Here is a 22248-nt window from a genome sequence, read left to right on the forward strand (position 1 = left end):
AAAGTGTTGGGATTACAGGCGTGAGCCACCATGCCTGGCCAGTTATTATTTTTTTTTTAAAGAGATAGGGTCTCACTATCTTGCCCAGGCTGGAGTGCAGTGGCTCTTTACAGGCACTGTCGCAGTGCACTGCAGCCTTGAACTCCTGGGCTCAAGTGATCCTCCTGAGAGGCTGGAATTATAGGCACACGCCACCGTGTCCAACAGATTGCCCATTTGTGATCTGTGTAAATATCTCTCACTTCCTGCAGTATCTCTGCTCAAGAATGTAAAGAGATGGATAATATTTTTAGATTTGTTAAAATAAAGTAAAGTTCTGCTCAAATGAGACTGACACTAACTAAATGAAAAGGCTGGTTATAATTCTGTAATTTTGTGCCTGCAATGTGTGTGTTATTATACACTTGAATCGGCCCTGTGCATTGTGGTGAGGTGCATATTGCATGGTTGTATCGAAAAGGTTTTTGGGCCGGGCGTGGTGACTCACACCTATAATCCCAGCAATTTGGGAGGCTGAGGCGGGCGGATTACCTGAGTTCAGGAGTTCAAGACCAGCCTAGTCAACATGGCGAAACCCCGTCTCTACTAAAAAATACAAAAAATTAGCTTGGCGTGGTGGTGGGCACCTGTAATACCAGCTACTAGGGAGACTAAGGCAGGGAGAATTGCTTAAACCTGGGAGGCAGAAGTTGCAGTGAGCTGAGATTGTGCCACTGCACTCCAGCCTGAGTGACAGAGCAAGACTCTGTATCAAAAAAAAAAAAAAAAAAGGTTTTTGCCCCCTCTCTGTGCCTGCTGTTCCCTGTTGAGTCCTATAGGACTCAGCTGCCAGGGGGTACTGTGGGCTGAGACTGGACATTGCAACCGACTACAAGGCACCACAGGACCCAGGTTGTGGATGGACTGTCCCTCAGGCTTTCTTCTTTCCATTCATCTTCCTCCTCTAACTCCCCTCTGTGTCTAGTATCCTTGCTCTCCATACACCTGCTTCATTCTTTTCTCTTCAGTAGATTTTTCTGCTTCTTGACTTGACTTACAAACCCTACTTCTAGCCCCTTTCAGATATTGAAACTAGCAACTTTCAGTCTTTGTACCAAAGTCTCAGAAATTCTCATTGACTCAGATGCCATCCATCTCTAGTCCAAAGAACAATGTCAAGGACATGATCATGTGGAACAAAAGTGTCTGCTGTAGACATCTTTGGGGAGAAATAGTTTTCAGTGATGAGGGTTGTAGTGAGTTGGGCAGATGTCCCAAAAATATCTACCAAAAACTATAGACACTTCTGGTTGCAGTGACTTATTCCTTCCTTCATTCAGCAAATATTGATTGAACACCGACTCTATGTCTGGTTCTATTCTAGGTTTTGGGGATGGAGCAGTGAACAAATCAGTCTTTATCTTTATGGAGTGTACAGTCAAGTGGGAGAGACAGGCAGTAAACAAAGAAACAGTTCAATATTCAATCTGTGAGATGGTGATAAGTGCTACAGAGAAAACAAAGTAGTGTAAGATAAAAAGGGTGTTTTGATAGGCCTTTACTGTTTAGGTCTCTTTGATAAGGTGGCATTTGAACAAAGCTCTGAAGGAAATAATGGAGCCAACCACGCATATAACCTCAGGGAGAACATTCCAGGTAGAGGGAACAGCAAGTGCAAAGGCCCTGAGGTGGGGGTTTGTTTACCATGTTGCACAATCTGCACACAGGCCAGTACAATTGGAATGGATGGGAAATGTACAAGAGAGAAGTTGAAAAGGCCAGGTGCGGTGTCTCATGCCTACAATCCCAGCATTTTGGGAGGCTGAAGTGGGAGGAATTTGAGATCAGCCTGGGCAACCGAGCCAGACCTTGGGTTCTCTACAAAAAAAAAAAAGGAGCTGGGCATGGTGGTGCATGCCTGTAGGGAGGCTGAGGCAGGAGGATCGCTTGAGCCCAGGAGTTCGAGGCTGCAGTGAGCTATGAGTATGCCACTGCACTCCACCCTGGGTGACACAGTGAGACCCTCTCTCAAGAGGGAAATGGAGGTGGAGCAATGGTGGACGGGTCCCATCATGAAGGGCATTGTGGGTCACTGGAAGGCCTTTTGATTTTACTTGGAGGAAGATGGAAAGCCTGTGAAAAGTTTTGAGCACAGAAGCGAGGGGATCACTCTGGCTGCTGCATGGAGGACAGTCTATGAGGGGTAGGTGGAGGTAGGGAGACCAGGAAGGAGGCTGTCGTAATCACCTGAGCAGAAAAGTGATGGTGCTTGGCCCAGGGCAGCAGCAGTAGAAGTGGTTGGGTTCTAGAGCTATTTTGAATGTAGAATTGCCAATATTTGAAGGCGGATATGATAGATCATGTAGCATGACAGAACTGAGTCAAGGATAAGATGAACACTTTTGACTTGAGCAACTGGTAGGATGGAGTTGCCATTTTCTTAGGTGTGGAAGACTGGAAGGAACAGTCTTTTGGGGAGGTGATCAGCTTTCATTTTGGATATGTTGAATTTTCAATTGCCTGTGAGACATCCAACTGGAAGATGATTCTTCAATGAATTTTATGATATTACAGTTGGGATTGTGCTAGAATGTTCTTCTTGCCTCATTTCTTCGTCTGGCTAACATCTCTTTATTCTTCAGTCCCCAGCCTCAAGGGCATTTTTGCAAGGAAACCTTCCTTGATTCCCATCCCCACGCTTCGACGTTCTTCCTGTTATATGTGTGTACGTAGCAGCACATCCTTTCCTTTATAGTACTTACCATCTTTGAAGTTCATAAATAATTTGTGTGGATACCCACACAGAAACAGATAACATAGGAAGGTCTGTTGGAATAAAGAGAGGTTTTATGGCTGGGTGTGGTGGCTCACGCCTGTGATCCCAGCATTTGAGAGGCTGATGCAGGCTGATTGCTTGAGGCCAGGAGTTCGAGACCAGCCTGGTGGTGAAATTGTTTTACCAACATGGTGAAATCCTGTCTCTACTAAAAATACAAAAATTAGCCAGGCTTGGTGGCGAGCATCTGCAATATCAGCTATTCAGGAGGCTGAGGCAGTAGAATTGCTTGAACCCAGGAGGTGGAGGTTGTAGTGGGTCGAGATTGCACCACTGCATTTCAGCCTGGGCGACAGAGTGAGACTCTGTCTCAAAAAAAAAAATAAATAAATAAATAAAAAAGAGGTTTTGCTCAGATGAAACTGATAGGGAACAATAAAGAGGCACAGTTTGATCCTACTGTTTTATGTCTGCCATTTGCAAATTTCCTTTTTTTAATTTTAACTTTTTTTAAGAGATGGTGTCTCGCTATGTTGCCCAGGCTGTTCTTTATTTTATTTTCAGTTCCTGGGTACATGTGTAGCCAGGCTAGTCTTGAACTCCTGGCCTCAAGCGATCTTCCTGCCTCAGCCTCCCAAAGTGCTGGGATTTCAGGCATGTGCCACTGTGCTTGACCTATGTGCATATTTTCTAGGAAAATAACCCGGATCAGTCCACAGACCCCACAAAGACAGGCAGTCCTATTTTGTTCCCTGTAGCCCCAGAATCCAGCTGAAAGCCTGGCACACAGTAGGAACAAAATAAGTATTTGTGGCATGTTGGATCTGAGCTATTTCCTGTATCGAGAGAGTCGTATTGGATTCAGACCCTCTGTGTATATTCAGTGAATAGCTATCAGATGCTTACAACGTATGAAGGAATGTTCTGGGCTTTGCTTTGAGATGTTCTGCTTTGGTATCCTCCAATTTGTGTTCGGATGGAGCCCCTGTTTGAGGTGTGGTGAAACCACAGTTTAAGTCTCATCTCTACCAACTAAGCTAGCTGGGTGGATGTAGGATGTGCATTTTAGTCTTTGAGATCCCTGTACCCAGGTGCCCAAGAATTGGTAGTGCTGAATTTCAGAAAGATTTTAGTTTTTAAACCTTTTTTAGATTTAAAAAATACCACAATACCAAAAAACCCCTCAAAAGCCCCAAACAAGAAACCCCTATACAACACCTTATTAACTGGGGTTATTTTTTCCTAGGGCTTTAACACTTGTTTCCCTGAGTAATTTCTTTATTTCTTTTTTTAAAAGCCCGGCCTGCTGTCGTGCTAGCCTCTCTTCTCTGTGGTGGTCCAAAGCTGTTTTCAGCTTGCACTAGCATTGTGGTCATTTCGCTGACAGCTTCATAGATGTCCCGGATTCCACCAGCAGCTCTGCTAACTGAAGTTCTCCAGGAGAAGCTAGTGTGTCTTCACATCCACAGTCCAGTTTGATTTCTTTAAAGTGATTACATCCTGCTTAGGGGAGCTATAAATTCTACTTCGAGATGGTTAGGTTTCATGGAAACAAGACTTTAACTGCACCCCAGAGCTGTGTCTAGAATAATAATTCTTGTCGGCGATCTCTAGTGGAAATCTTCCCCCTGGTGACTAAGCAACACCGCAGTGAACAAAACCCTCAAGCAGGGCTCCAGCCTCATGCTTAAAAATGCTCCAGGGTGGCAGGCTTGCCCTGTAACCAGGATTTTCTATCTACGCCTGAGTTCCCAGACTTAGTAGAGGAGCTGCTACCTTCCTGTGGGTAGAACATTTCAGTAGTTAGAGGTTTTATTCCATAAGCTAAATGTTACATTCTGGAGAAATTCCTTTCTTTCTGTTGGAATATTTCTTTCTCTTTTGTTCCTTATCCCCCTGCACCCCCCATGGCTTTTTGTTGTTGTTGTTTTTGTAGCAGAGTCTCACTCTTGTTGCCCAGGCTGGAGTGCAGTGGCATGATCTTGGCTCACTACAGCCTTGACTTCCTGGGCTCAGGTGATCCTCCCACCTCAGCCTCCCAAATAGCTAGGACTACTGGTGTGTGCCACCATGCCTCGCTAATTTTTTCTATTTTTAGTAGGGACGGGGTTTCGCCATGTTGCCCAGGCTGGTCTTGAACTCCTGGGCTCAAGCAATCCGCCCACCTCAGCCTCCCAAAGTGCTGAGATTACATGTGTGAGCCACTGTGCCTGGTCACCTATTTCATTTTGAAGATGAAGAAAGTGACTCCCAGAAGTGAGAAAGTTGCCTCCAGGGATGTGACTGGCAAATGGTTGGCTGAGGTTTGAACTTGGGGACTTCTGACTCCATGTCTACCATGCCATGCTTTCTTTCACTCAGCCATTGAGATTCTCCTGCCCAGTTCTTAAGGCCCCCACTGTTTTTCTCACTCTCCCCATCTTTTCTCTTTTCCCCCCACTTCCTAGTTCACGCTTCCAGACTTGCTGCCTGGTCTCCTTCACTCTCCTGCACACTCGCTGGCATAATGCCACCTTTGCATTCGCCCCCCCACCCCCAACTTGCGAGGTTGCCTCCCTTTCTTGCCTATACCCATCTAAATTTTTTACGTGTTTTCAACTTCAGCTCCTCCCAGAAACCTTCTTCAGTTAATTTCATAGATCTCATTCCTTAAATTCCACAGTGCATAATTAAAAATTACACAGTTATAGATTTGTCTTGTACTATTTGCTGCTGTTTCATGTGTCAGAACCTGTTTTCCTTCAAGGACCATGTCTTTTTATTTATTTATTTATTCATTTTTGAGATAGGGTCTTGCTCTGTCTCCCAGGTTTGAGTGCAGTGGCACAATCAGGTCACTGCAGCCTTGAACTCTTGGGTTCAAGGGATTCTCCTGTGTCAGCCTCCAGAGTAGCTGGGACTACAGGCATGTGCCACCATGCCTGGCAAATTTTTCAATTTTTGCAGAGATGAGGGTCTCACTATGTTGCCCAGGCTGGTTTCAAACTCCTGGCCTCAAAGGATTATCCTGCCTCAGCCTCCCAAAGTGCTGGGATTACAGGCATGAACTACCATGCCCTGCTAAACCATGCCTTTTTAATTTGTTTTTCTACTTATACCCCACCTTGTTGGAGGTGGGTGGCTTACAACAGGCACCTGGAAAGGAACCTTGCCTTGGATTGTTTATATTCCCTGTGGTGCTTCGCAAGTCATGTTGGTCAGTTAGGACCTTCTAGGACCATCTCCGGGGATGAGAGTCTCCAGCTGCCCTTCTTTCCTGGATAGTGCTGTGGACTCATGCAGGAAGAGCTGCCCAAGAGAATTGGTGACAGGCTTTGCAGCATGGTGTCAGGAAGTGGTGGCTTTCATCCACCTTTGGTGTCGGGTAATGTTGCAAAGCTTTCATTACAGAGAATGGAATGAGAAATTGCAGTGTTTCTTTGCAGAGAGGACAGATGCCAAAGGAAAACAGAAGTTCCTTCAGTCTGGGTAGGAGGCCTGGTTTTGGAGCCTGCCCAGGTGGTTACCGCTGTCTTAATAATTATTCACGGCATCAAAACTAGAGAGACCATCTGTGTGACAGCCTTTCTCAGCTTTTTTTCTCTTCTTCAGAAGGCCACAGCCATGGGTAGGGCAGGGGGAAAGTTAGTAGGAGCTTTTACATTTTTATTTATTATTGATTTATTTATGAAAGTCTTTTTGGCTGTATGTGGTGGCTCATGCCTATAATCCAAGCACTTTGGGAAGTTGAGGCAGGAGGATCACTTGAAGCCAGGAGTTCGAGACCAGCCTGGGCAACACAACGAGACCCTGTCTCTACAAAAAGTAAAACAAATTAGCCGGGTGTGGTGGTGCATACTTGTAGTCCTAGCTACTTGAGGGGCTGAGGCAGGAGGATTGCTTGAGCCCAGTTTAAGGTTACAGTGAGCTACGTACGATCAGGCCACTGCACTCCGGGTTGTGTGGCAAAGCACGACCATGTCTCTAAAACAAATAAACAAAAAACCTTTTATTATTGAAATTTTCAAACAGACCCCAAAATAGAGAAAATAGTCCAGCGGACCCCCCTTTTCCCCAACACCCAGCTTTAACACAGACCAAATTTTGTTAATCTTGCTCTCTCCCACTCTATCCCCTCCCCTGTCCAATATATACACCCTTGTAGCTTTGTTTTTGTTGTTTTTATTAATCTTTTTTTTTTTGAGACAAAGTCTCATTCTGTCACCCAAGCTAGAGTGCAGTGGCGTGATCTTGGCTCACTGCAACCTCTGCCTCCCAGTTTCAAGTGATTGTCCTGCCTCAGCCTCCCAAGTATCTGGCGTTCCAGGTGTGCGCCACCACACCTGGCTAATTTTTGTATTTATATGGGGTTTTACCGTGTTGGCCAGGCTAATCTCGAACTCCTGACCTCAGGTGATCCGCCTGCCTCAGCCTCCCGAAGTGCTAGGATTACAGGCGTGAGCCATGGCCCCCAGCCGTATCTTTGTTTTAAAAAGTAATCTCTCTGCCTGCTGGGCCAAGAATTTAAAATATAAAAAATTTAAGAAAAAAAAAATAAAGTAACTATACAGGTTGGTCTGGCCGTAATGGTGAGTGTCATTATTTTTCTTCCCTAGGTATTTTGGCTCTGTTGCTCAGAGCAGTGCAGGTGAAATGGTCGTTAGGGCATCGTCATGGTGCCTGGGGATGCCTGGCTCAGCCAGTTTGTTTTCTGTCTGCCTCTCTCCTTGGTCCTCTTCCTCCACTTTCATTCATGAAATTCTAGTCAAGAGCCAGGTCCAGTGGTTTTCAATCCAAGGGCTTTGGAAGCCTCTGGGGTCTATTTTGGTCATTGCAGTCACTGAGCTGCTGCTCCTGGCATTTAGGTTGGCAGGGGTCTGGGCTGGGGAGCAGGAATGTTCAGTGCCCATAAATGTAAGGGTTGGTCTTACACTTACGTAAGGGAAACAATGAAAACTTACCTCCTCCACAGTCAGTAGTGCTGTTGGGCACTCACCTGTACAACATGGATCAGGACATTGACTTTCTGTGGATACCTTTTAATAGTTTATTAGATGTGTTAGGCTGTTTTGCACTGCTCTAAAGGAATATCTGAGTCTAGGTAATTTATAAAGACAAGAGGTTTAATTAGCTCATGGTTCTGAAGGCTGTACAAGCATGGCTCCAGCATCTGCTTCTGGTGAGGGCCTCAGGAAGCTTCTGGTCATAGTGGAAGGCAAAGGGAGAGCAGACGATCACATGGCCGGAGTGGTGGCAAGGGTGGGATGGGTGCCACGCTCTTTTTTTTTTATTTTAATTTGAGACAGTGTCTTACTCTGTTGCCCAGCCTGGAGTGCAGTGATCTCAGCTCACTGCAGCCTCTGCCTGCCAGGTTCAAGCAATTCTCCTGCCTCAGCCTCCTGAGTAGTTGGGACTACAGGTGTGCATCACAATGCCCAACTGATTTTTGTATTTTTAGTAGAGACGGGGTTTCACCATGTTGGCCAGGCTGGTCTCGGACTCCTGATCTCAAGTGATCCGCCCACTCAGCCTCCCAAAGTGCTGGGATTACAGGCATGAGCCACTGCGCGCGGCCACCACACTGTTTTAAACAACCAGATTGCACGTGAACTTAGAGCGAGAACTCACTCACTGTGAGGATGGCACCAAAACATTCATGAAGGATCCACCACCTTCCTTTAGGCCCCACCTCCAACACTGGAGGTCATATTTCAACATGAGATTTGGAGAGGACAGACATCCAAACCATATCATTAAATTTAATAGTTTTATGCAGTTTCTTTGGCTCTAGATCTGTTTAGACTCCTGCAGTCAGGTGACTGTAACTAGCCTCTGGTCCTTTTTGAGAGTTCACAGTTTGGTGCAAACCCTTTGGATGTATTATTTGGGAAAAGGGGGTGTCTGGCAGCCTGTGTCCCTGCTTTACATTGTCCTTTTTGCTGCCTGCCCAAGCCTCCTCATTAGCATCCCTGCCAAGGCCAGTGGAGAAGGATGGAGATGTGGTGACATTCAGCTTGACAGGTCATTAGCAGTTTTTGTGCCCCAGGGACTGCTGGTGGGAGGGAGGTTGTGGAAGATAAACCCTGACAGGAATGTATTCTCCTCGAGGGCAGGGTTTATTTGATATTCTTCTGGAGCTTAGAGCCATAAGCCTGGTGCTGGGGAGGAAGCGCCCTTAGCCTTTGGGAGCCTCTGCGGGCAGAGCATGGAAAGTCACAACTTCTGAATTGTTTGTATTTTCAATCTCACTCTAGATGGATGGCATCTTCTGCTGTGGGTAATGAAATATGTTTAGGCAACTTGAGTCCCAGGTGCAGATGAGGCTGGGCTAATGGGTGCACTAGGGAAGGAGCTGGGGGAGAGATGCGCTGTTAGCTATTATCAATCTGTGACAGCTGTCAGCTGCTGGCAGTTAGCACCCACCTGTGCCTGAGATGCAGGGACGCCTCTCCTGTCCTCTGTGGAAGCCTCTGGACCCAGCAGCCATCTTGACTGTGCACTGTTCAAGCCCCAAGTCCGCCTGGAAGAGGTGATTGAGAACTTACTGCAGGATAAGGAAAGTGCAGGACAGGTGCAGTGGCTCACGCCTGTAATCTCAGTGCTTTGGGAGGCTGAGGCCGGAGGAGGGCTGGAGTCCTCGAGTGTGAGACCAGCCTGGGCAACATAGTGAGACCCTGTCTTTACAAAAAGGAAAATAATTAGCCAGATGTGGTGGTGTGCGCCCGTAGTCCCAGCTACTCAAGAGGCTGAGGTGCGAGGATCGCTTGAGCCCAGGAGTTTGAGGTTACAGTGAGCTATGATCACACCACTGCATTCCAGCCTGGGCGACAGAGCATGACCCTGTCCCAACAAAAAAAAAAGGAATAAGGGAAGCCTCTGGCAGACCTGATGATGGGTGGCCCAGCCAAAATGAGTTTTGATGAGGATTTCCCTGGTCTGGAACTCTGAATTTAGTCTGGCGAAGTGTTCCCTTTGTGTTGTGAGATGATTCTTTGTGTTACCCCATCACAGTAGGTAAGATGAATTAGCAAATGAGAAGGGTTTTCTCTTTTTCATCCTTATCTAGTCCTTACATGAAGCCTGAAGAAGGTCTCCATATGGTAGTAGTAAGTCTTTAACATCTACCTCTAACACTTGCCTGTGTCTTTTTTTTTGCAAAGCGTCAGGAATGCCCCAGTATCTAGGTAGAATTTGATAATATTTCATTTTTGTTATATTCCCTTTTCTGCTTACCTTCTATATATAGCAAAATGAAAAATTTTTTAAAATATGTGCAAGTAAGGGCAATTTCTTTTTTCTTTTCTTTTTTTGAGACAGGGTCTTGCTCTGTCACCCAGGCTGGAGTGCAGTGGCACAATCTCGGCTCACTGCAACCTCTGCTTCCCGGGTTTAAATGATTCTCCTGCCTCAGCCTCCCAAGTAGCTGGGATTACAGGTGCCCACCACCACTCCCAGCTAATTTTCATATTTTTAGTAGAGACCAGGTTTTGCCATGTTGATTGGGCTGTTCTCGAACTCCTGACCTCAGGTGATCCATCCGCCTTGGCCTCCCAAAGTGCTGGGATTATAGGCGTGAGCCACTGGGCCTGGCTGAGGCAGTTTCTTTTTGAAATATATTTTGTGAAGGAGAAAAAGAGGAGTTCAGTTTAAGGAAACAGATGACGTAAGAGGTGGTATGCAGAGATGCCAAAGCATCTTGAAGGTGCTTTTTTTTTTTTTTGAAACAGAGTCTTGCTTCATTGCCCAGGCTGGCCTGCAGTGGTGCAATCATGGTTCTCTGCAGCCTTGACCTTCTGGTCTCAAGTAATCCTCCCACCTCAGCCTCTCGAGTAGCTGGGACTACAGATGCATGCCACTATGCTTGGCTAATCTTTAAATTTTTTGTAGAAGCCAGCTCTCACCATATTGCCCAGGCTGGTCTTGACCTCCTGTCCTCGAGCAAAAATACAGATTTTGATTAAGTCTGGAGTAGGACCTGGGCCTGGGATTCTAACCAGCTCCTAGGTGGTGCTAATGCTGCTGGTCTACAGGCCACACGTGGAGTAGCCAGTGTAGAGTTCATGTAGAAATAGTGATATCATAGAAATAGCCAGTATCTGTGTACTTGCTTCATTGTATTTCATGCACTGTATAGTGATGTACATGCATCTCATTTGACCCTCACCCCAGCCCTTTGGGGGTAGAAAGGATTGCGCTCATTTCACACTCAAGGAAACTGAGGCACAGACAGGCAAAGTAGCTTGGCGAAACAGAAGGGAACTTAGAGGCAGGCCCTGATTAGCCCAGAGACTAGAAGGCCTGTGCGTCATCCTGAACAGCTTGGACTTGATCTTGAAGGCGAGGGAGAAATTGAAGGGTAATTAAACAGGAACTGTAGGAAATTCACCTTGCATAGTAATTGCTTTGGCCACGTGCGCCCTGCCACCCCCTACCTCAGTGAAGTGTCATGAGAAGTTGGGTTCATAAATGAAGGCCTGAATGCTTTCCTGCCAAGTTTGTTTTAAATCAAGCTGCTAATTAGTCCCAGTCCCCCTCCCCCGGTATTGTATTTTTTGTTGATGTCGTTTCACTTCATTTAGTTGAAGTGATTGATTCAGTTCAGTGTTTGAACTTCTTTTTGAACCTCACCTTAATAACCTGTCTAAACATCAAGGTTAAACCTTCTTGCTAACACAGCAGTATTGCTTGGTAAGACTGGCTCACAGTCTAAGGAAATGCTTGCCCAGAGAGGGCAAACAGCTTTAACTCCTTAACCTGAGCTCATTAAAAAAAATTCAAATGACTGATTCCTTGTCACAGTTCTACCTACATTGTTCTTATTTTTGTCCAGGTTTCAGCTAGTTAAACGCTTTTGCGATGAGCTTACATCCAGGCTGAAGGTTGCATTTTGAAACTGAGCATAAAATACCAATTTAAAGTCCAGACTTTTGTATTTCTGAAATTCCGATAAATGAAATGGAAATAAAACAGGGCTACTGTGTTGTGAAATATGACTCTGTTTTTCCTTGTAGGACTCTTTGAGGGTAGCCATTTCGGCATTTTATATATAAATTTTCTTTTCTTAGCCTACCTTTTACTTTCTTGATTTGCCTATTTGTGATTTCCCATTAAACACTAGGCTTTTTGTAAACTGATTATCCCCTGAAATTGACTTTTTTTTGAGACAGGATCTTGTTTTGCCACACAGGCTGGAGTGCCGTGGCTCCATCATACAATAAACAGAGAGAGAGAGAGAGAGAGAGAGAGACCCTGTCTTATTTAAAACAAAAAAGGAAGAAGAAAAAAGAATATAGATCACAGCTGTTATTTGTGATATGCTATGCCAATCCTTGTTGGGTTTCATTCTTTATAATTGTTATTTTTAAAGATTTTTCTTATAAATATTCTATTTTTTCATTGTAGAAAATTCAAGGGAGAACACAGTGGGGAAAAAAAAAACAAGAAAAGGACTTCATAATCCTGCTACCCTGGGAGGAAAAAAATATCACCATTACCTATTTGGTTCTTATCCCACTTTTTTTTTTTTTTTCCCGAGACGGAGTCTCCCTCTGTTACCCAGGCTGGAGGGCAGGAACGTGATCTTGGCTCTCTGCAACCTCTGCCTCCTGGGTTCAAGTGATTCTCGTGCCTCAGCCTCCCGAGTACCTGGGATTACAGGGGTGTGCCATCAAGCCTGGCTAATTTTTGTATTTTTAGTAGAGACGGCGTTTCATCATGTTGGCCAGGCTGGTCTTTAACTCCTGACTTCAGGTACTCCACCCGCCTTGGCCTCCCAAAGTGCTAGGATTACAGGCATGAGCCATTGCACCTGGCCTTGTGCCTTTTTTTTTTTTTTTTTTTTTTTGAGACGGAGTCTCGCTCTGTCGCCCAGGCTGGAGTGCAGTGGCGCAATCTCGGCGCACTGCAAGCTCCGCCTCCCGGGTTCACGCCATTCTCCTGCCTCAGCCTCTCCGAGTAGCTGGGACTACAGGCGCCCGCCGCCACACCCGGCTAATTTTTTGTATTTTTAGTAGAGACGGGGTTTCACCGTGGTCTCGATCTCCTGACCTCGTGATCTGCCCGCCTCGGCCTCCCAAAGTGCTGGGATTACAAGCGTGAGCCACCGCGCCCGGCCTCTTTTTTTTTTTTTTTTTAAAGAAAAAAATTAAAACATTTTTTTCTTTTTGAGATAGCATCTCATTTTTTTGCCCAGGCTGGTCTTGAACTCCTGGGCTCGAGTGATCCTCCAGCCTCAGCCTCCTGAGTAGCTGGGACTACAGATGCACATCATGGTGCCTTATGCCATTTCTTTTGTACGTAGGTGAATGCAAGCATATGATTACATCATATGCTATTTTGGAGGTTTGACTTTCTTTTCACTTTCATCATCTTTCCAAGGCATTATTTTCATAGTACATCTTTTTAAATGGACATAGAACATTCTTTTGTATGAACAAACAATAGTTTTATTTAGGCGGTCCTTTCCTGTTAGACATTTATATTATTTTCAGCATTTCTCCACTGTTGTTGCAGCGTTCAGATGAACCTTCTTTTTTTTTTTTTTTTTCTGAGACGGAGTCTCGCTGTGTCGCCCAGGCTGGAATGCAGTGGCACAATCTCTGCTCAAGTGATTCCTGCGTCACCCTCCCACGTAGCTGGGATTACAGGTGCCCATGCCTGGCTAATTTTTGTGTTTTTGGTAGAGATGTGGTTTTACCATGTTGGCCAGGCTGGTTTCGAACTCCTGCCCCGAAGTGATCTGCCCACCTCAGCCTCCCAAAGTGTGGGGATTACAGGTGTAAGCCACCACGCCCGACCCAGATGAACATTCTTGTAGCTATCGCACAGAACTCTGAACATTTCCTAGGATGAATTCCTTAAAGAAGAAATGCTGAGCCAGGCTTTTTTCTTTTTCTGTGACTCTTTGACATGTGATAATATTGACTTTTCTTTCTTTCCAGACACTACAACAACAGGAGTGCAAACTTCTCTACAGCCGAAAAGAGGGTCAAAGGCAAGAAAACAAAAACAAAAATAGATATAAAAACATCCTGCCCTGTAAGTATCAATATTCCGCTCAGTAATAGTCACTCTTGGAGATTTTGATTCCTAGCACCTCTGTACCTTTCCTCAGGGTCGTGTGCTCTTGTTAGCACATCGGAGGCCTTAGCTTCTTTAATTGCAAGCAGTTTCCAAAATAATCAACCATGGTGGGGGTTGATGGCCTCATTCACTGAGCTCCTATGATGCTGATTACTGAGTAAGGTTGCCACTAGGTGGCTTTGTTTGTGGTTGGTTCCTTCTGTTAATTAATTTTCTGTCTGCCCAAGATAGATCATCTCAAGGCTTGGGATCTCTCAGTGTCAGGGACCTTAGGGTGCCAGATTTGTGTCTTGACTCCTCCTCACTGGGCCTGTGAGTCCTGGGTAAGGCCTGCCTCCTTTCTGGGACTCAGTTCCCTTAAGTGGGAAATAGACAAACACCTCCTGAGGGCTCCTAGAACTGTTCTGCTTGCTGATCCCCTGAGCTCAAGTTACTGGAGAAAGGGTATCTGCCTAAACTTTTCTCAGAAGAAGACTTTGTGGGCCAGGCGCGGTGGCTCACACCTGTAATCCCAGCACTTTCGGAGGCTGAGGTGAGCGGATCCCGATCAGGAGTTCAAGACCAGCCCGGCCAACATGGTGAAACCCCATCTCTACTAAAAATACAAAAATTAGCCAGGTGTGGCAGTGGGCGCCTGTAATCCCAGCTGCTTGGGAGGCTGAGGTGGGAAATTGGTTGAACCCAGGAGATGGAGGTTGCAGTGAGCCGAGATCGCACCATTGCACTCCAGCCTGGGTGACAAGAGCAAAACTCTGTCTCAAAAAAAAAAAAAAAGAAGACTTTGTGAATATTCACAGAGCTGTAAAGCTGTACCTTCCTATTTTTTTTTGAGACATAGTCTCACTCTGTTGCTCAGGGTGCAGTCACAGCTCACTGCAGCCTCAACCTCCTGGGCTCAAGTGATTCTCCCACCTCAGCCTCCTGATTAGCTGGGACTATAGGCAGGCACCACTACACCTGGCTGATTTTACAGTTTTTCTGTAGGCTGGCGCAGTGGCTGACGCCTGTAATCCCAGCACTCTAGGAGGTCGAGGTGGGCGGATCACCTGAGGTTAGGAGTTCGAGAATAGCCTGGCCAACATGGTGAAACCCCATCTCTATTAAAAATTACAAAAATTAGCCGGGTGTGGTGGTGGATGCCTGTAATCCCAGCTACTTGGGAGGCTCAGGCTGAGGCAGGAGAATCGCTTGAACCCGGGAGGTGGAGGTTGCAGTGAGCCAGAGGTGCAGTGTGCACCACTGCACTCCAGGCTGGGTGACAGAGCGAGACTCTGTCTCAAAACAAAAAACAATTTAAAAAAATAATAAAGTTTTTTATAGAGCGGGGTCTCCCTGTGTTGCCCAGGCTGGTCTTGAACTCCTGGGCTCAAGTGGTCCTCTTGCCTCAGCCTCCCAAAGTGTTGGGATTACTAGTGTAAGCCATTGTGCCTGGCTGTACCTTCTGTAACACCCAAATGCCACCTGGCAAAGCCCAAGTTGAATCATGAGGAAAAAAGGCCTGGAAGGATGTAGACCTTCCTTTTTTCTACTTATTTATTTATTTATTTTTGAGATGGGGTCTTACTCTGTTGCCCAGGCTGGAGTGCAGTGGCATGATCATGGGTCAGTGCAGCTTCAACCTCCCGGGCTCAAGTGGTCCTTCCCACCCCAGCCTCCAATGTAGCTGGGACTACAGGTACGTGCTACCATGCCCAGCTACTTTTTGTATTTTTTGTAATTATTTTTCTTGTAGAGACAGGGTTTCGTCATGTTGCCCAGGCTGGTCTCTAATTCCTGGGCCCAAACGATCTGTCTGCATCGGCCTTCCAAAGTGTTGGGATTACAGGTGTGAGCCACTGTGTCCTGCTGTATCTTCTGTAACACCCAAATGCCACTAGGCAAAGCTCAAGTTGAACCAAGAGGGAAAAAGTCCTGGAAGGATGTAGGCCTTGCATGAGGATCTCAGAAACTGCACTAAACCAGTCACAGTTCCTCTCTCCCGAGGTCTAACTCTATGCTGAACTCTTTGCATTTTTATCTCACTTAATCCATGCACAGGAAGGAAGCATTCTTAGTATCCTGGTTTCCTAGACCATTTTAGCAAGGTTATAAGTGAAGGGGAGTGGGTGGGAGAACTAGCACTAGAGCTCCCAAAGTCACTGTTATTAGCACCACACTCTAATGCAGGGGGTTCTCCACTGATGTGCTGTGCAAGGCAGTGCACTGAGGAGAAAGGAAGGAACATTTACAACTTCTCTTTATTTATATCCTGTCCCTAAAAAAAAAAAAAAAAGAAAAAGAAAAATTTGAGGCCTAGATTGATTGCAGTGGGTGCATAATGTTTTATTCATTTATTGATTGATTATATATAGAGATGGGGGTCTCACTATATTGCCCAGGCTGATCTCGAACTCCTAGGCTCAAGCAATCCTCCTGCTTTGGCTTCCCAAAGTGCTGGGATTACAGGCATGAGTGACTGCACCTGGCTATGCATACTGTATTTATCCAACTTACAAATAAGGCTTGCTTGCATATAGTGCATATGTGTATATATATCAGCATAGAAAAACTGTGTGATTGGGAGCTGTGAGCAAATTTGGAGAACACTGCTCTCATGTCTCATCAGGTCAGAGTCATTTTGTCAAATCTTGTAAACCATCCTTTGTGTGTGTCTATGCATGAAACATAGTCTTTCTCTTTCTGCATATGTACATATACATGGTATATATGTATATCGTATCTACATGGATATTGTAATGTATATATGCGAGGATGGGGGAAAGAGAAAAGGCAGTGAGGAATTTGCAGAGAAGCAGTTTGAGCTGCAGCATGGTACTAGTGACCTTGAGGAAGCCTTATCCTTTTTTTTTTTTTTTTTTTGATTTATTTTTTCAATTTTTAGAAATAGGCAGAGTTTCACTATGTTGCCCAGGCTGGTCTTGACCTCCTGGGCCCAAACTATCCTCCTGCCTTGGCTTCCCAATGTGCCGGGATTACAGGTGTGGACCACCGTGCCTGGCCACCTTGTCCTTTCTATGTCTAAGTTTTGACTTCTGCTCAGGGGTCAGGTGGTATTTATATGGCATAAAATGTATAGGAAAGTGAAGGGACCAATGGTATGCAGTATCTAAATAGAATATCGCTTTTTCTTCCCTTAAAGGTCTCATTCAGATGTTTCCTCTGATGAACATCTCATTTCCTTAAAGATGAGAAGTCTGAAGCAAAAAGGACATTATTCTTTTAAGACACATGACTGTCTTACTAATTCCCATTGCAAAATATGTTGTTTAGGTAGAGCACTCAGATTTTTATACTAATAATGGACTTTTGTACAGAGTTTGGACAGTTGATACTATCAGAGCCTTGTGATTTTCCACTGCATTATGCTTCACTAAAAAATACCTGGCTGGGTGCGGTGACTCACAACTGTAATCCCAGCACTTTGGGAAGCCAAAGTGGGCAGATCACCTGAGGTCAGGAGTTCAAGACCAGCTGGCCAACATGACAAAACCCCATCTCTACTAAAAATACAAAAATTAGCCAGATGTGGTGGCACGCTCCTGTAATCCCAGTTACACAGGAGGCTGAGGTATGAGAATTGCTTGAGCCCGGGAGGCAGAAGTTGCAGAGAGCCGAGATAGTGCTATTGCACTCCAACCTGGGTGACAGAGGAAAACCCTGTCTCAAAAAATAAATTTAAAACAACGACAACAATAAAAACCCTCTTTATGATGGAAATTTTCAAATATATTCAAGAGCATACAGAACCCACATGTACCCATCACCCAGCTTCAACAATTATCAGCTCATGCCCAGTCTTGGTTTCATCTATACTCTGATCCACATCTCCTCTCTCCTTGAATTATTTTGAAGCCCATCTCAGACATCATGTCATATATGTATACTTCGATCTTCTTTTTTCTTTTTTAAACTCCCCCTCCCCTTTTCTTTTTTTCTTGAGACCGAGTCTCACTCTGTCGTCCAGGCTGGAGTGCAGTGGTATGATCTTGGCTCACTGCAATGTCCGCCTCTTGGGTTCAAGCGATTTTTGTACCTCAGCCTCCCGAGTGGCTAGGATTACAGATGGGGACCAACATGCCTGGCTAATTTTTGTATTTTTAATAGAGACAGGGTTTCGTCATGTTGGCCAGGCTGGTCTTGAACTCCTGACCTCATATGATCTACCTGCCTTGGCCTCCCAAAGTGCTGAAATTACAGGCCACTGCGCCCAGCCCAAAATTTCTTGGCTTGAAATAATTTTGGAACTCATACGAAGTTACACAAATAATAGAGAGAGTTTTCTTGTACCTTCTCTCAGCTTCCTATATACCCAATGATAACATCCTGTATACCCATAGTATATGATCAAAACTAGGAAATTGTGAAGATGGCATTATGAGACATCAGGCAGTATTCATGTTACTGTTGTGCTTACCTGGGCTTTAATTTTTCTGTGTGTGTTTTTTTTTTACATCATTAAATGAACAAAACTTGGACTAGGCTGGGGATTAACTGATTTGAACTGGTTTTTCCTGAAGCAGTCCAGGACTTACGTGACCGTGGTCTCTTTTTCTTCTAGTTGATCATACCAGGGTTGTCCTACACGATGGTGATCCCAATGAGCCTGTTTCAGATTACATCAATGCAAATATCATCATGGTAAGCTTTGCTTTTCACAGTGTTTTCTGACCGTACATTGCTAGCCTATTTTTGTATTTTAAATCCTTCCTCGTGTCCTGAAAGCAACTTTAAGATGTTTGAAGGATTTTCTTCCTAAATTTCTAGCCTGAATTTGAAACCAAGTGCAACAATTCAAAGCCCAAAAAGAGTTACATTGCCACACAAGGCTGCCTGCAAAACACAGTGAATGACTTTTGGCGGATGGTGTTCCAAGAAAACTCCCGAGTGATTGTCATGACAACGAAAGAAGTGGAGAGAGGAAAGGTAAATCACAGAAACTTCTTTTCTGCTAAACTGTTTTTAAAGTATCAGACGTGTCAGATTGGCCATGTTTCGGAATTGAATAAATGAATTAAGCTTACTCTAACTGATTCTCTGGAAAAAGGGGACTAGGAGAAATTTGATTATGTTATTCCTTGGTGTAGTTTTCTTTGTGTTTCTTCTGCTTGGGGTTTGTTGAGCTTCTTGGCTCCGTGGATTTGTAGTTTTCCTTAAATTTGGATAATGTTCAGTCTTAGTTTCTTCAGATACATATCCTGGGCTGGGCATAGTGGCTCATGCCTGTAGTCCCAGCACTGTGGGGTGTTGAGTCAGGCAGATCACTTGAGGTCAGGAGTTTGAGACCAGCCTGGGCAATGTAGTAAGACCCCATCTCTTAAAAAAAAATGTATCCTGCCCAACCTTGTCCTAGGACACCAGTCATACGTGTATTAGACTACTTGAAGTTGTCTCATAGCCCACTGACACTTGGTTTATTTTATTCAGTTTTTTCTCCCTGTGTTTCATTTCGAATAGCTTCTTTTGTTATGTCTCTAAGTTAATCTTCTGCAATATGTCATCCGCTCTTAATCCTATCCAGAGTATTTTTCATCGCAGACATTGTGTTTTTCATCTCTAGAAGTGTTAATGTCATCTATAGCTTTCCTTTTAACACGTGTAGCATTTTCCTTACCTTTTGAACATATGGAGTATTTCTGTTGTTGTTTTTTGTTTTTTAGAGACAGGGTCTCGGTCTGTTGCCCAGGCCAGAGTGCAGTGGCATGATCTCAGCTCACTGCAGCCTCTGCCTCCCAGTTCAAATGATTCTTGTGCCTCAGCCTCCCAAGTAGCTGGGACTACAGGTGCGTGCCACCATGCCTGGCTAATTTTTGTATTTTTAGTAGAGATGGGGTTTTGCCATGTTGGTCAGGCTGGTTTTGGAACCCCTGAGCTTAGGTGATCCACCTGCCTTGACCTCCCAAAGTGCTGGGATTACAGGCGTGAGCCACCATGCCTGACCATGTTGTCTGTTTTAATTAACTCTGCCTAACTGTCCTCCCAAATAGTTGCCGCAGTGCTCACTCCCACCAGCAGCACCTGCCTAGGACGCATTACTCCATACTCTTCAAGATTCTTCAGATTAAAAAAACAAATTGTAACACCCCACACCTACAGAAAAGCAGACAAATCTTATTGAGTGACAGCCCTCTGTGTTATCTCAGAGCGAGCCCACCATGGTGGTTTTTTTTTTAAATATGGAAAAGTTCTGTGTTTTTGTTTGTGTTCCAGTGAAAGTTCTTTTTTAGATATCCTTTAATTGGTTTATATAAGATTTTATGTGGAATGTAGCAGTCATACCTATAAATTAAACCTAAGGCAGATGGAGAACTTTGGAGTTGAGCCTTCCTACTGTAATTTTCGTATTGGATGTGAAGGGCAGTGTGATTTTCATAAGACTTTCATCGTTGTACTCCTAGTTGGTATACTTCTGAACACCTTTGAGGCCAGATCTGGTCATCATGAAACAAAGGTTTCCTTCAGCAACTGCCTGTGATAACATTAGGTGTTCTTGAATTAATGGACCAATTAAAATATCTTTGTAGTTTCTGCTTCAGGCAAGTGTTTTTTGCCCTAAATGTGGATAGGAAGAATGAAGCCCTTCATCCTCCTTTTTGCCTGATTATAGCTGTAAGAGGTTCACCTGTTCTCAGAAGACATGAGGATTGTGAAGAGAGGGGTCTTGTGTTGCTTCAGAGGAATGAGTATCAGTCCCTTTCAGAAGCTTTCCTGGACAGACAGGCATTAGGGCCAAATCACTCTGCCCCACCCCTCACCACCATGTCCTAGTCTCTGCTCCCTGTCTCATTCTTCCTCTTTACTTTGGTGGTGCCAAGAGGATGACATGATGGGCATTGATTCTCTCCACAGACCTTTCTGACAACCTACTCTCAGTATCCCCCCAGTGCACAGAAGACAAACCAGACTGTGGACTGTGTTTGATTCCTGGGCTCTATTTTAAAAGACAGTGTATTAATTCTCACATTTTAGAATTTGTTTGCCAAGGTTTCCACAGGAGTTTAGAAACTAGGGGGAGGGCTGATGTTTAAAGTTAGCTAAAACGTTCCTTTCAGGGTCATGATTTAATTTTATATTCTCTGGTGAGTTCCCTGTAGTGACTGGGAGCAGTCCTCAGCCTTGATTGGCCAGTGACAGCATAGAGTACTATTAATATTAGGAGTGTTTATTTGGGGGAAACTAAAATTTGCATCAAATCTGTCAGAGGTGTTTGGATCTACAACATACCTGAGGGAAAGCTGAATTGAGAATCATAATAAATAAAAGACCACATTGTTCTTTTTTTTTTTTTTTGAGACTGTGTCTTGCTCTGTCACTCAGGCTGCAGTGCAATGGCACGATCTTGGATCACTGCAGTCTCCGCCTCCCAGATTCAAGCGATTTTCCTGCCTCAGCCTCCTGAGTAGCTGGGATTACAGGCGTGTGCCACTACCCCTGGCTACTTTTTGTAATTTTAATAGAGACAGGGTTTCACCATGTTGGCCAGGCTGGTCTCAAACTCCTGGCCTCAAGTGATCCACCCGGCTTCCCAAAGTGCTGGGATTACAGGTGTGAGCCACTGCGCCCGACCAAGACCACATCCTTTTATTGAATGTTCCTCCTACCATGTTTTCTTTTTTCTTTCAATTAATCATTGACTCTGACTGTTGATGTCTCTAGCTCTCTCTTATTTCCAGTTTTATAGCTGTAAATTTCTCTGTCTTCCTAAGATACAAGGTAAATTTCTCTTGCTGATATTGGTGGTTTTGGAAAGTGAGTGGTGTGGATGACTGCCCAGAAAACAACAGAACACAAAAGCATTATCTGCCCAGAACACATCACCAAATAGATACAAACTCATCTCTCACTGAGTGAAATAGCTTCCTTTTTGGCAGCAAGAATGATTTTCTTGGTGCCATATTTTTCAACCCGCCTGCTCTTGAAGCCAGCAGCAATTGCAGACTTGGCATTCCCAGGCACCCAGTTAAGGGAAAGTGACGTGTAGAGGAGGTATCAGATGGGTCTGGATATAGAAAAAGCAGCTGGTTCAAAACCCCATGGGCTGCCTTTCTGTGATAGAGTTATTCACACTTGGGTTAGATAAGGCACAGAGTCCTCCTACACTGGTGCGGAAATGAAGCAGACAGTCTGGCTCGTTGGGCAGCCTAGCCTCCTCCAGAATCTGTGCTTGCCTTCCCTGTGGAGTGACTGGCAGATCTTAGAATTCAGACCTCAGTGGTTGCTAGCCAGCACTCTCACGTTGGTTGGTCCTTCCCTCTGCATCTTTGATTCTTTAGAGATAGATAAACAAGCACTGACTCTCTTTTGACACGTGCTTGGAACAGACACCTGCACAAGCCGCCTTTCTCCTCCCACTTCTGCCTGGTCCTCCGAATGCCTGCTTTTCTTATTTGAACTCTTCTGTCCTTTCCTTTGAAAACCTAACAGGTGCTAAACAG

General features: G+C 44.9%; 1 protein-coding gene across 2 annotated transcripts in view; it reads left to right on the plus strand.

Annotated features, from left to right (window-relative positions):
• The window catches only part of PTPN11 (protein tyrosine phosphatase non-receptor type 11), a 94392-nt gene that overhangs the window by 44328 nt on the left and 27816 nt on the right, over positions 1 to 22248 (plus strand). For both annotated transcript variants that reach the window (XM_030821438.1, XM_030821439.1), the window contains exons 7-9: positions 13675 to 13771; positions 18375 to 18454; positions 18581 to 18739. In XM_030821438.1, the coding sequence (XP_030677298.1) occupies positions 13675 to 13771; positions 18375 to 18454; positions 18581 to 18739 (336 nt within the window). The remainder of the gene's footprint in view (positions 1 to 13674; positions 13772 to 18374; positions 18455 to 18580; positions 18740 to 22248) is intronic.

The sequence above is a fragment of the Nomascus leucogenys genome, chromosome 10, assembly GCF_006542625.1.
Source record: "Nomascus leucogenys isolate Asia chromosome 10, Asia_NLE_v1, whole genome shotgun sequence".
Lineage (NCBI taxonomy): Eukaryota > Metazoa > Chordata > Mammalia > Primates > Hylobatidae > Nomascus > Nomascus leucogenys.